This window comes from Lynx canadensis, chromosome D1 (genome assembly GCF_007474595.2).
Source record: "Lynx canadensis isolate LIC74 chromosome D1, mLynCan4.pri.v2, whole genome shotgun sequence".
Lineage (NCBI taxonomy): Eukaryota > Metazoa > Chordata > Mammalia > Carnivora > Felidae > Lynx > Lynx canadensis.
Genome location: NC_044312.2, coordinates 58,535,587 through 58,550,265, shown reverse-complemented (window position 1 = coordinate 58,550,265; position 14,679 = coordinate 58,535,587). Strand labels below are relative to the sequence as shown.

Here is a 14,679-nt window from a genome sequence, read left to right as displayed (position 1 = left end):
CAGATTCAAAGGGGTACATGCACTCCAATGTTTATAGCAGCATTATCAATAATAGCCAAACTATGGAAAGAGCCCAAGTGTCCATCAACTGATGAATGGATAAAGAAGATGTGGTATAGGAGGCGCCTGGGTGGCTCAGCAGGTTAAGTGTCCAACCTTCACAGTTTGTGAGTTCAAGCCCCATGTCGGGCTCTGTGCTGACAGCTCAGAGCCAGGAGCCTGCTTTGGATTGTGTGTGTGTGTGTGTGTGTGTGTGTGTGTGTGTGTGTCTGCCCCTCCCCCCACTCATGTCCTCTCTCTCTCTCAAAAATAAACATTAAATTTTTTTTTAAAAAAAGATGTGGTATATACAGATATATGTGTGTGTGTGTGTATATATATGTATATACATATATATATATATACACATATATATATATACCCTCTCACACAAATAATGGAATATTACTCAGTCATCAAAAAGAACGAAATCTTGCCATTTGCAATGACATGGATGGAGCTAGAGTATATTATGCTAAGCAAATAAGTCAGTAAGAGAAAGACAAATACCATGATTTCACTCATATGGGAAGGCAGGGGAAAAGGGGGCTACAAAAGACAGAAAACAGAGGGTTGATGGAGGAAGGTGGGTGGGAGATGGGCTAGATGGGTGATGGGTACTAAGGAGGGCACTGGTGACGAACACTGGGTATTACATGTAAATGATGAATCACTAAATTCTACTCCTGAAACTAATACTATACTATATGTTAACCAACTAGAATTTAAATAATTTTGAGAAAAAAAAATGAAAAGAGTTCTATGTATGGATGGTGGGGATGCTTGCACAATAATCTGAATGTATTTAATGCCACTGAACTGTACACTTAAAAATGTTTAAGATGTCAAATAATTTTATGTTATGTGTATTTTACCACAATTAAAAAAAAAGACAGGGGGCGCCTGGGTGGCGCAGTTGGTTAAGCGTCCGACTTCAGCCAGGTCACGATCTCGCGGTCCGGGAGTTCGAGCCCCGCGTCGGGCTCTGGGCTGATGGCTCGGAGCCTGGAGCCTGTTTCCGGTTCTGTGTCTCCCTCTCTCTCTGCCCCTCCCCCATTCGTGCTCTGTCTCTCTCTGTCCCAAAAATAAATAAACGTTGAAAAAAAAAAAAAAAAAGACAGGACTTGGTAACTGACTTTAGAAGGCAAAAGAAAAAGCAGTATTAAGAAGGACTCCTATGTTTCTGATTTGAGGGAATAGGTGAATGATGGTACTAATTACAAACTGATAAAAGGAAAAATGCATTATAAAGAAAGATAATAGGCTCATTTTTAGACATGATGCATCTAAACAAAATAGGAGACATTCATGGAGAAGAGGTTCTGAAGACAGCTAGATAATAAACTGGTCTGAAGCTCAGAAGAGAGGTTTGCTGTAGAGCTAGAGTTTATGAATCATCAGCCTACAGACAGTAGCTGGAACTAAGATGAAAGAGAAAGTGGGCTCTTGGGCAACACCAACTTTTACTGGGTGAGTGGGGAAAGAAAAACTGGAAAGCAGACAGATTCAGGAACAGCCAGATAGGAAGAAAGGAAAAACAAACAGAAAAATAAACAGAAAGACTATGTTGTAATCAATGAAAAGCAAGGAATGAGAAAACTTCCAGAAGGGAGGAATCTGGAGTTTCAAATGATATAGAAGTGTCAAATTAGAAGAAAGGCTGACAAGGGTCCACTGGATTTAACAACAAGGAGATTACTAGTAACCACAGGGAGAAGAGTTAGTAAGAATTCTTCTTAGAGACCTATTTCAGTCATAGGTGAAAGTAATTAATTGACCTGAGAAGTCTTTCCTGAGTAGACATTCAGTCTGAACATCAGAAGGGAGTTTTGTGGAGTAGTTTTCACCATTTCCTGGGCTCATCTAAGATCCTAATCACTATGGTATCCAAGAGATAGCCAAGTTGGCTAGAGCAGTAAAAGCACTTGCTTTGTAATGCAGAAAATCTGAGGTTTGGGTTCTGCTATACAATGTGACCTTGGGAAGCCTGATCCCATCATTTCATCTGGAAAATAAGGGCTATCTCCCTAGACTTGTTATAAGAAATAAATATGAGGGGGAAAAACCCCACAAAAGGTTCTTTGCAAAGAACAAACTAGTTATAGTTAGTCTTAAAACCTCCATCAGGTGATCCTCACGAAGGAGGGTGAAGGGTGCAGGCCGGGGTCATTGAAGAGAAAGATACTCTTTTTTAGTCTCATTGACATTACAATGATTATTCATTGTATCTGCACACTGTCAGCTTAATTATCAAGGTCTTCCACCTGAAAAACTGTGTCAAATACAAATATACTTCTTAAATCCACTGTTTTTTTTTTTAAGCAAAAAAAGCACTCTAGGAAAAAAAAACTGAAAAATGACAGCGAAGTCTTTGGACAGATCAATTTCCTAGTTTTCCAACCTTGAGAGGCATGTGTTTTGTTGGGGTATTTGAAGTATTTCAATGATAATTGCTGTGAGCTGAAAGCACGAAATTCATTTAGGGCCCAGCACAGGAGTGGGGGAAAGGATATGAGCTGGTATGGACCAGCAGAGGATTGAGAAGTAACCAGGAGAGGATGTAAGATGAAACCTTGATGTTGCTCTGTGGTAAAGAGACAATGAATACACAAACCCGAAACAGGGGGACCCAGTTCCAACAGTTCTGCAAAACACTTCTCCATCTTCTCACCTATAAAATTATGGGTTACTTTAAGAGGTTCATCTATTCTCACATTTCAGAATTCTTTCCAATTGGGTTTTGGAAACTTCACTCCAAATCAATGGTTGGCCCTGTTACATTTATTACTTTCTGCTGTCTTGTGAAGCATAAATTCCTAACGGTTTCCCCCCACCCCCGTTGCTTTTTTTCTTTCAGATGATGTACTGAGGCCTAGAAAGTTTAATAATTTATCTGACATCACACAGTTTTTAAATGGTAGAATCAGGTCTAAATCTAAGTCACTCATTCTTTACCCCACATTCTTTCCCCAGTAGAGATATACTTAGTGTTGTGCATTGTAACAACTGTTAACTGAACACCACATTTGAGCCAGCCATGGTGCCTTAGACTTCATAAACATTTTCATGGGCCTGTGAACCAACCATCTGTATAGATCATGACTCTATTTTAGAGTTGAAGAAAATGAGACTGAGAAAAATTAAAGAACTCACCCAAGGTCCTACAGCTAATTAGTGGCAGAGCCTGGAGTCCACCCCAGATCTGATAGATTCCAATATCTGTCTTCTTTTCAGCATCTATTCTAGATCTCTGGTGATGCTTGGACACTCTCAGCATCAGAACATTTTAAGGAAAAGGAAAAGGAAAAGGGAAGGGAAGGGGAGGGGAGGGGAGGGAAGGAGAGGGGAAGGGGAGGGGAAGGAAAGGGAGGGAGGGGAGGGGAGGGGAGAAGAGAGAAGAAGAGAGAAGAAGAGAGGGAAGGGAAGGGAAGGAAAGGGAAGGAAAGGGAAGGAAAGGGAAGGAAAGGGGAGGAAAGGAGAGGAGGAGAGGAAAGGAGGAAAGGAAAGGAAAGGAAAGGAGGAAAGGAAAGGAAGGAAAGGAAAGGAAAGGAAAGGAAAGGAAAGGAAAGGAAAGGAAAGGAAAGGAGTATGGAGAATTATTTAGGTCTTGTCTACATTGCAAACTTCTGGCAGAGAAATGTTTCTGAGGCCTTTCAGAAAAAGAAATGCCCCATTCTTTAAAGAGCCCCCTGGTATGGTAAATCTATGTGAAGGGTATTTAAGTGTTCACTGTACTTACTATCTTTATTAACTGGCTCAGGCTGCCATAATATAATACCACAAACTGAGTGGCTTTGACATTGATTTCTCACTCTCTGGAGGATGGAAATATGAGATCAGAATGCCAGCCCAACTGGGTTCTAGTGAAGGTTCTTTTCCTGCCTTGCTAATGACAGCCTTCTTGCTGTGTCCTCACATGGCAGAGAGAGAGTTCTGGTGTCTCTCTTCCTATGAGAGCACTAATCCCATCATGAGGGCCCCATCCTCAGGACTTCAACTAAATCTAATTATCTTGCAAAGGCCCGAACTCCAAATAACATCACATTGAGAATTAGAGAGAGTGTCAACATATGAATTTGAGGAGACACAAATATTCAGTCTATAACACTATGTTTTAAGTGTTTTAAAGTATATGGACATAGTATAGTCTCTGAATTCTCTTTTCCAAGATGCACAAGGAGCTAATTATAATCACTTCACAGGACTGCTGCAAGTATAAAAATATTGTCTGTAAAACACTGAGATCAATTTTTGGCACACAGTAAGTGCTCAGTAAAGGAGTTTAAAAAGGATGTGAAAATACTGTCTTTTAACTAGCAGACAGCTGTTCACTGAAATATACTGTATTGCTGTATACCATGATTTACAATAGGAAATAAATATTTGGTCTTCATCTTTATTCCTAGTGCAAAGCTCCTAAAACCACTGGAATTTCCTAAGTGATAAGAGCCATAAAGGTATCTTGACATTCAAAATAAACTCCTTTCAACCACATCTGTTTATGTTAATGAGTGACATCTGGAAAGAAATGGGGACAGGTTTGCCAGGGGAACCAAACATGTGATTGGAGAGTTGGAACTTTCAGTCCCACCACCCTGACCTCTGCGGAGAGGAGAGGGGCTGCAGCTTGAATCAACTGCCCATGGCCAATGGTTTAATCAATCATGTCTATGTAATGAAGTCCCCATAGAAGGCAAAAAGGACAAGATCTGGAGAGCTTCCAGGCTGGTGAACACATGGAAGTGCAGGGAGAGTGGCACCCTCTGGAGCTTCCGTGCTCGTTTCTACATTCCTTGCCCTATGCATCTCTTCCATCGGCCTGTTCCTGAGTTATATTCTTTTACCATAAACCAATAATCTAGTGAGTAAACTGGTTTCCTGAGTTCTTGAGCTGCTCTACCAGATTAAATGAACCCAAGGCAGTGGTTGTGGAAACCTCTGATTTACAGGCTATCAGTCAGAAGTACAGGTAACAACTTGGGTGTGCGATTAGCATCTGAAATAAAGACAGTGTTGTGGGATTGAGCCCTCAATCTGTGGAATCTGACACTAACTCCAAGGAGATAGTATCAGAATTGAGTTGAACTGTAGGATACCTGACTGGTATTGGAGAACTGCATGGTGTGAGGAAAAAACCCACACATTAGAACTGATGTCAGAATCATAATTGTGTAGTTATATTTTATTTCCGTCTCAGATTCCACAGAGAATTTCAAATCAGTTTTTCCAACCTCTGTTCCATGTGGCCACTACCCCATTACCTCTGAGGCAGATGAGACCACAATGAACTTGACCTTCCACTTTTGCTTCTACTGCCCTTCACTAGCCTATTCCAAACTGCTGGCCAGAAGCAGGCTTCTAGCCCCTCCAAGGTAAGGCTCCCTAGTCCTAGAAACTGAAAAAACAACCCTCTCATCTAGCTTATCACTGGGAACAGTAAAAGGAGTACATATTTTAAAACATATCAGCTTACTATAACAGGAAGCACATATACTTTGAAATCATAAAGACCTGATATTTCCTCATCTTTTAGAAGCTATATACACTGGCCAAGTTTTATGACCTGAATTAAACCACCAATTAAACCACCATTAAAAGATGATCCTATGGGGTTTGTGATTAATAAGATTAATTATAGAAAGTACTCAGCATGTGTTTGCCAAATGGTAATACTCTTTAACATAACCATTACTGTTATTAACAATAACAAATGTTTACTCTAATGCATTACATTTGGCATTTGCTTATAAATTATCTTACTTGGGTTTTCTATTTCCAGCACTATGGAGAAGATAACCTGAAAATCTACTTACTACATAACATCTTGAAAAGCTGGATAACAAACACTTCATGTCATATAATAAACATAAGCAGAGTTGACATTTTAAGAAAGAAAAAGAAATCCCCAGGAGTGAAAAACTGAAGAGGAAACTAACTCTCATAGCTGATGTTGGTCTGGGCAATTACAAGGGCTTGCTTTATTTCGCCACTGGAGGTGGGAGATGAGGCATTGGGCCCTGGGAAGCACAACGGAACTCGAATTCCCTTCTAAAAAGCTGGGATCTTGGAAGAATCATATTGTCAGTTCAAAAAAAAGGGGGAGTGCCTTGGTTGGTTAAGCATTCAACTTCAGCTCTGCTCATGATCTCACGGTTCATGGTTTGTGCCCCATGTCCGGCTCTGTGCTGACAGCTCAGAGTCTAGAGCCTGCTTCAGATTCTGTCTCTCTCTGCCCCTCCCCTGCTCGCACTCTGTCTCTCTCTCAAAAATAAATAAACATTTAAAAAAATAAAAAAAAAAAAACTGACTCAAAAATACAGAGACAGTGGAAGCTTAGCTTAAAAAAGAAAGTTTCCTGAAGAATTCGAAACCTTGGCCTATGTGAAGTCTGAACTTACTCTATTTGTGTGGAGTTTATTCTTCCTATGTGGCCTTAGAATCTGCAGCAGAGAAATTAACTTAAAACATAGCTTCAGGCTTAGAAACAAAGACACTCCTCCCTCTTCCCCTCGGGAGGAATACTAATTATTTCACTTAATTTTCACAACTGTCCTATGGAGTAAGTAATATTATCTCAGTTTATAAAAGAAATTTAAGTTAAGGGAGATTAAGCAAGGTTAAGCTAGGTTAAAGTCACCTAGCTATTATGTAACAGAGCTGGGATCTGAATCTTGTTGTCGTTCATTCAAAAAAAAAATTTTTTTTTCATGTTTATTTATTTTTGAGAGAGACAGAGACAGAATGTGAGTGGGTTAGGGGCAGAGAGAGAGGGAGACACAGAATCCAAAGCAGACTCCAGGCTCTGAGCTGACAGCACAGAGCCCAACGCAGGGCTTGAACTCACGAGCTGTAAGATCATGACCTGAGCCGAAGTCAGACGCTCAACCAACTGAGCCACCCAGGCGCCCCTGGTTGTTGTTCATTCAATCAAAATACATTTACCAAGTTCTATACTACGTGCCAAGCAGAAACAAGGTCCACTTCCTTCCCAATATATCACACAGCCTAATCTTTTTTGAGCAAATCAATAGATAAATGCAACTGTTTTCTTCTTTCTCAAGTTTAGCAATTCAGTGAGAATGAATGCAGCCAGAATCACAGGAAACCCACAGGATTCCCCTGGGCTCTGTCTGCCAAAGTGGCTCAGTCCTCTCTGCCAAAGGGACTTGGGTTGCTGAGACACTAAACTGGGAAGAAAAAGAGCAACTACTGCTCGGTAGGTCCTGGTTTTGGCATTAATTTCTTAGAGTAAACACACAACAATTTTAGTATATCGTAAATATTTTCAAACAGAAATTTCAAAATATTTATTATTAATGTTAAGTAGGGACAATAAGGCTATTGTGATAAACATAAACATATGAAATTGAAAGTAATAACAGCTATAGTTATATCAGGCTCAACATCCAACATATTTGAATGTTTTTTTGAGTTGCCTCGCATTAAGAAAATCCTGATTTACAACCACAAGTAGCTACGACTATTTGTGTTTCTTTAAAAATTAACATGCATTCTTAGAAGCTTAACACACTGATCATCTTATTTGTATACATACTTTATAAAAATAGTTCTAAATATTTTTAATAAATCATATCACATTATCTGAGGAATTTCTGAAGCACCTTCCTAGTGTTTTTACAGAGCAAAGTATGGAACAATTAGACAAAGGACACTTAGAGAACCCTCAAGTTTCTGTCTAGGAAGTTAGGATACACAGTAAAGTGCGAAGTTATAAGAAGGAACCAATACATTCCAAAATTCACTGCCAATGACTCTCTTCTGGGAGAAAACTCTCTACTCCCTCTTTCACTTCCAATCCTGCCATGAAGACCATTATTAATCTACTTTTTGAGTGTCATTTCCCACTTTTCCCCTTTTCTTTTTTTTAATAAAGATTTTATTTCTTTTTTAAAGTAATCTCCTTCCCAGTGTGGGGCTCTAACTCATGACTCTCAGACCAAGACTTGCATGTTCTTTTGACTGAGCCAGCCAGGCGCTCCCCCACGTTTCCCCTTTCCTGCTCTTTACTCCAACTAATCTCAAGTAATGACTGTATGTAATCTGACCATACCTTCTTACTTCCCCGTGTGTTTATTCATATTGTTACCTTCACCTTGGATCTATAATCACTGTATTCTTGAAGGCCCATGCTATGCTAAGCACCATGCTGGGCAATCTAAATACATTTTCTTATTTATTTCTATTACTATATGTTTTACCCATCTTTATTTATTTGTAAATAATAACATTTTTAAGTGCTTACTTTATGCCAGATATTATATGCTCAGTGCCTTACACTAGTTCATTTAATCCTTATGACAGCCCTAAATCAAAACAGTATCATACTGACACAAAAGTACACACATAGATCAATGGAATGGAATAGACAATCCAGAAATAAACCCATGTTTATATGGTTAATTAATCTATGACAACGGAGGTAAGAATATACAATGGAGAAAAGACAGTCTCTTTAATAAATGTAGCTGGGAAAACTGGACAGCTACATGCAAAGGAATAAAAGTGGACCACTTTCTTAAGCCATACACAGAAATAAACTCAAAACAGATTAAAGACCTAAATGTGAGACAGGAAACCATAAAATTCTTAAAAGAAAACATCTCTCTGACACTGGCCATCGCAACATTTTTCTAGGTATGTCTCTTAAGGCAAGGGAAACAAAAGCAAAAATAAATTACTGGGACTACATCAAAACACAAAGCTTTTGCATAGTAAACCATCAACAAAATGGAAAGGCAATCTACTGACTGGAAGAAAATACTTACAAATGAGATACCCAAGAAGGGGTTAATATCCAAACTATATAAAGAACTTACATAACCCAACACCAAAAAACCCCAAATAATCCAATTAAAAATGGGCAAGGGATCTGCATAGACGTTTTTCCAAAGAAGACATAAAAATGGCAAAGAGACACATGAAAAGATGCTCAGCATCACTCATCATCAGGGAAATGCAAGTCAAAACCACAATGAGATATCACCTCATGCTAAAATCAAAAACACAAAAAAGAACAAGTGTTGGTGAAAAAAAAGACCCCTTGTGTACTGCTGATGAGAATGCAAACTGGTGCCATCACTATGGAAAACAGTACGGAGGTTCCTCAAAAAATTAAAAACAGAAATAACATATGATGCAATAACTCCACTACTGTGTATTTACCCAAAGAACACTAATTTGAAAAGATACATGCATCTGTATGTTTACTGGAGCATTTTTTTGCAATAGCCAAATTATAGAAGCAACCTAAGTGTCCACTGACAGATGAATGGATAAAAAAGATGTGGGGCGTGTGTGTGTGTGTGTGTGTGTGTGTGTGTGTGTGTGTGAATGGAGTATCACTCAACCATAAAAAAGAAGATCTTGTCATTTGCAACAACACAGATGGACCTACAGGGTATTACACTAAAGTGAAGTAAGACAGAGAAAGACAAATACCCCATGGTTTCACTTATATGTGGAATCTAAAAAATAATTAAACAAACACAACACAAACAGACCTATAAATACAGAGAACAGACTAATGGTTATGGTTGCCAGAGGGGAGCTGGATGGGGGATGCAAAATTGGTGAAGGGGAGTGGGAGATACAGGTTCTAGATATAAAATGAATTAAGTCACAAGGATAAAAGGGACAGCATAGGGATAGTCAATGATAATGTAATAGTGTAGTATGGTGACAGATGGTAAGTACATTTGTGGTAAGCACAGCACAACAGATAGACTTGTCCAATCAGTATGTTGCATATCTGAAACTGAAGTAATACTGTGTGTCAACTATACTTCAATTTAAAAAAACAAACACCTAGGGGCGCCTGGGTGGCGCAGTCGGTTAAGCGTCCGACTTCAGCCAGGTCACGATCTCACGGTCCGTGAGTTCGAGCCCCGCGTCAGGCTCTGGGCTGATGGCTCGGAGCCTGGAGCCTGTTTGCGATTCTGTGTCTCCCTCTCTCTCTGCCCCTCCCCCGTTCATGCTCTGTCTCTCTCTGTCCCAAAATAAATAAATAAACGTTGAAAAAAAAATTTAAAAAAAATAAAAAATAAAAAAACAAACACCTAGAATAAAGATATAAGTGTGAGGAACAAAAAAAAAAAAAAAAAAAAAAAAGAAAGGAAGGAAGGAAGAAGGTAATATTATAATGGGAATACAAAGGCTCTGGAAGGTTAAAAAAATTTGCCTAAGGCCAAGTATGGGAGAGAATGATTCCAGGAAGAGTGCTCTCTGAGCTCAGAGTGGAGTTCTTAAAGAACAAGGTGATGCTATCAGGGGACAATGGCAGTCCAGACAGAGGGACAACATACACAAAGAGTGAAGTAGGAAACAGCTTGGTATGCAGTTCAGGAAAAAGATCAGCTTTCAGGATCAGCAGACCTGGGCTCAAATATCTATTTTTGGTTTTGTTTTATGGCCTCTTACTGTGACTATGGCTTTCTCAACTATCAAATGGTGATAAGAAGCTGTATCATGAAAAACTGGTTTCAAATTAAACATGATATGTGAAACTGTGCATCACAGGGCTAGGTCCATGGTAGGTATTCAATAAATGTTACCTCCCTTCCTTTCCCCTAGATGACAATTCAACAATCCTTAGTTGTAAGAATGTCATTTCCATCTCCATTGAACCCCAGACATATCTCTCTTCTACAAGTTCCCAAGCTTTACCAGGGCTTTTGGAGGCACAGTATACCAAAAGTCGTTCAGCAAGTTATTTGGAAATGCCCTTAACCACCGTTTTTCAAAACTACACCACTTACCTGTGTAGGCCATGTTCTTAGGGTTGCCATAAGGAGCCCCAGGCTGCACGGGGCTATAAACAGGGTTCATTGTGGAAGACTGAGGATCCTATACAGAAACAAAGAAAATAGCACTGATTATTGATTGTTCATTTTCCCTGACATCAGTTTCCCTTCTATAATCTTCAACTTATACTCACAGAGAACAACATGGTATAGCAGAAAGAAGCAAAAAGCCATTTGTTTGTACTTGGCCCTATGCTATACACTTTTCTCCTTATACAAATGAAGATACTGAGAAGCAGAGAGGTGATACAACTTGCCTAATGTCAACCCAGACCTTTTGACTTTTAGTTCAGAACCAGACCCACTATCTCACAGATGACTCTGCCACTGGTATACTGTGTGGCATTGGCCAAGTCACTTCCCCTCTCCAGACTCTAACATCGTGATGTCAAATCAATTAGTTTAGGCTCTCTGAGGTCTTTTCCAATGCAAAGGATGCCAGTCCGGGAGTTGGGAAAGGATGCACTTCTACTGTTCATCAGGGGAGTGTAAGAGCCAAACAATAAACACACAGACTATTAGGAAGAGCAGCAAGTGTCTCACCAACCCTTTGCACCTGCAGAGGACAAGATACCAGTTACTAACAGATTTGGGAAAAATGGAAATTTATCACCACTGAGAATTTTATTTTATTTTATTTTTTTTAATTTTTTCAACGTTTTTTATTTATTTTTGGGACAGAGAGAGACAGAGCATGAACGGGGGAGGGGCAGAGAGAGAGGGAGACACAGAATCGGAAACAGGCTCCAGGCTCCGAGCCATCAGCCCAGAGCCTGACGCGGGGCTCGAACTCACGGACCGCGAGATCGTGACCTGGCTGAAGTCGGACGCTTAACCGACTGCGCCACCCAGGCGCCCCATCACTGAGAATTTTAATGCAAAACACAGTCAAGATCTCTTTCAAAATTTGTTCAACAGAAAGAAACTTGGAAATTTGTGTGCAGTAAGTATCACCTGCACAAGTGTTCTGTTAATTACCTTAATGAAGCACCTTCTCCATTCTGATTAATGGAAAAATCTGTCATTAAACTTTGTTTTACAGCCCATTTGTCCCATCTTGTTTAGAGAACCATCTCTGACACATAGGCCAGTACATGTTTGAAAAACTTGTCTCTACAAATATATTACTTACACTTCATAAAAATCAAACAATTCTCTCCTAACTAGGCTCACATGATGGATGGGCAATTTTTTAGGTCATTAACTTCTCTTATAGCACCTCAGGACAGGAAACAAGTCAAATGTCAAGACAGGCAGTCAACAACTGGCTTGATGACAATTGCTCTGAGATTAATTAAGTCTCTCCAGGCTTCTGGAATGAGAGGTGGAGTAAAGATGGGTTCCCAAAGAGAGGAAGGCAGGGTGGTCAAACAGGCAAAAAGGAAAATGCTACTGGTTAATTCCAGAGGCTAGAACTTCCTGAAAGGTAGCCAATGGGCAGCCCTGGCAAATGACCCCAAGGCAACAGGCTAGATTAAACTACTACCAGTAAATGAACTGAAAACTTGAGGATGAAGGTTACAGGATATATATATATTTCGGCACAATTTAAGGAGAAAATACCCCTTGCATCCAGAGTTATCTAAGAATATGGCCAGGTAACATTCTCTCTCTAAATATAAGCACTCTCCTTAACAGATACTGGGAGAATTAAAAAATATCTCAGAATGTCAAAATACACCACCAACCGTCAGGTGGTGCACACATGTAAATGATGATGGTGATGATGTGATGGCAGCAACAACACAGAAGACAACTTGTAGACTTTTCCTGCCTTAGGTCTCTCTTCTACCCAACTAGTTCTTTGCTAAATAATGTGGCATAAGCAAGACTGTTAAAGTGCTAAGCAGCACAACTGACCTTGTAAACATCTAGTCACGCTCCTAATAAGAAGGTAATCCATGTTGCTGATTGGGCAAGGTATGAAAATGTTTTTCATAACCAAAGAAACTCAAAAACTTTGGAAATGGTTTCCTCCTGCTCCAAAATGAGGGCCTCAGCCTCAAAAGGATATCTTGACTGGGGAGCACTCCACAACAGCATTGATTCCAAGCCCTACTGATGACTGACAGAAATGAGATATTCCATGGGTTCAAAATTTGGATTAAGAATGTGACAGCCACTTCTGGGGAAGCTGCTTGCAGGAAGAGACGGTCCCTGGCTTTCAAGGGTAAGTCAACCCTTTACGAGAGAATCCACATACTCTTAATAGTTTCAGGGACAGACTAAACATGAGTAGGAAGATCACAAGCTCTATGATCAGACAGATTTAGGTTCAAATCCTAGCACTGCCACCTACCAAATGTGGGACCACAGGCCACTAACCTTTCTGAGCTTCAGTTTCCTCTAGCCTCAAAATGGAAAATATTACATACTTTATAAAGGTGTTGTAAGGTTTTCTTAAAACATGTGTAGTCATACAAACACCACCACATGTAAAATATAAAGCATTTTCATCACCCCAAAAAGTTCTCTCATCTTTGTATTCAATACCCTCCCACTGATTCCCAGCCTGTGACAACCACTGATCTGTTTTCTGTTGCTCTATATATACACACATAACAACTTTTACTTTATAGATGAAATAAGTGAAGCTGAAAAAAGGTAATGAACAGCCCAAGGTCACAAAGCAAGTTAAGGGCAGGGTCAAGACTAGCACCCCAAATGGATCAAAGACCTAAATGAAAGAGCTGAAATACAAAACTCATACAAGAAGGAAGAAAATATAGGCATAAACCTTTGTAACCTTGGATTGGCAATGGTTTCTTAAATATACCAAGAGTACAAACAACCAAAGGAAAAGAAATACACTGGATTAATCAAAACTAAAAACTTTTGTGCTTTAAAGACACCATTAAGAAAGTGAAAGACAACCCAGAGAAGGAGAGAAATTTGCTGACCATATACAGTTGACCCTTGAACAATGCAGGGGTTAGGGGTGCCAAACCCCTGTGCAGTCCAAAATCTGTATGTAACTTTGACTCTCCCAAAACTTAACTACTAAGAACCTACTGCTGACTGGAGAATATAAACATTTGAATAACACGTATTTTGTCTATGTATTACATACTGTATTTTTGTAATAAAGCTAGAAAAAGAAAATGTTATTAAGGAAATCATAAGGAAAATACATTTACAGTATTGTACGGTAAAAAAAAATCCATGCGTAAGTGGACCCACACAGTTCAAACCCATGTTGTTCAAGGGTCAACTGTATAGGATAGGGGATTGGGGTTTTTTTAAGGTTTTTGTTGTTGTTGTTGTTGTTGTTGTTGTTTTAATTCTGAGAGAGCAAGAGCACAAGTGGGGAAGGCGCAGAGAGAAAGGGGGACAGAGAAAATTCCAAGCAGGCTCTGCACAGACAGTGCAGAGACTGACATGGGGCTAGAAACCATGAACTCTGAGATCATGACCTGAGGCAACATCAAGAATCAGATGCTTAACTGAGTCACCCAAGTGCCCCGGGTATTGTATTTGTATATAAATATAAATATCTGTATTTAAAAAATATAAAGAACTCTTATCTTGGGGTGCCTGGGTGGCTCAGTCAGTTAAGTGTCCGACTTCCACTCAGGTCATGATCTTGCGGTTCATGAGTTTGAGCCCTGCATTGGGCTCTGTGCTGACAGTCCATAGCCTGGAGCCTGTTTCGAATTCTGTCTCCCTCTCTCTCTCTGCCCCTCCCCCAGTCGCTGTCTTTCTCAAAAATAAATAAACATTAAAAAAATTTTTTTGGAAAAAAAAAAAAAACTCTTATCTTTACTCAATAATAAAAAGGCCAATAACTCAATTAAAAAATGGGCAAAGGATCTGAACACAC

The 14,679-nt window shown here is 39.6% G+C and overlaps 1 protein-coding gene across 2 annotated transcripts in view; it reads right to left on the bottom strand.

The window, feature by feature from the left end:
* Positions 1-14,679, bottom strand: part of FAM168A (family with sequence similarity 168 member A) — a 190,900-nt gene that overhangs the window by 56,156 nt on the left and 120,065 nt on the right. For both annotated transcript variants that reach the window (XM_030331164.2, XM_030331163.1), the window contains exon 2: positions 10,815-10,902. In XM_030331164.2, the coding sequence (XP_030187024.1) occupies positions 10,815-10,884 (70 nt within the window). In that variant the 5' untranslated portion in view covers positions 10,885-10,902. The remainder of the gene's footprint in view (positions 1-10,814; positions 10,903-14,679) is intronic.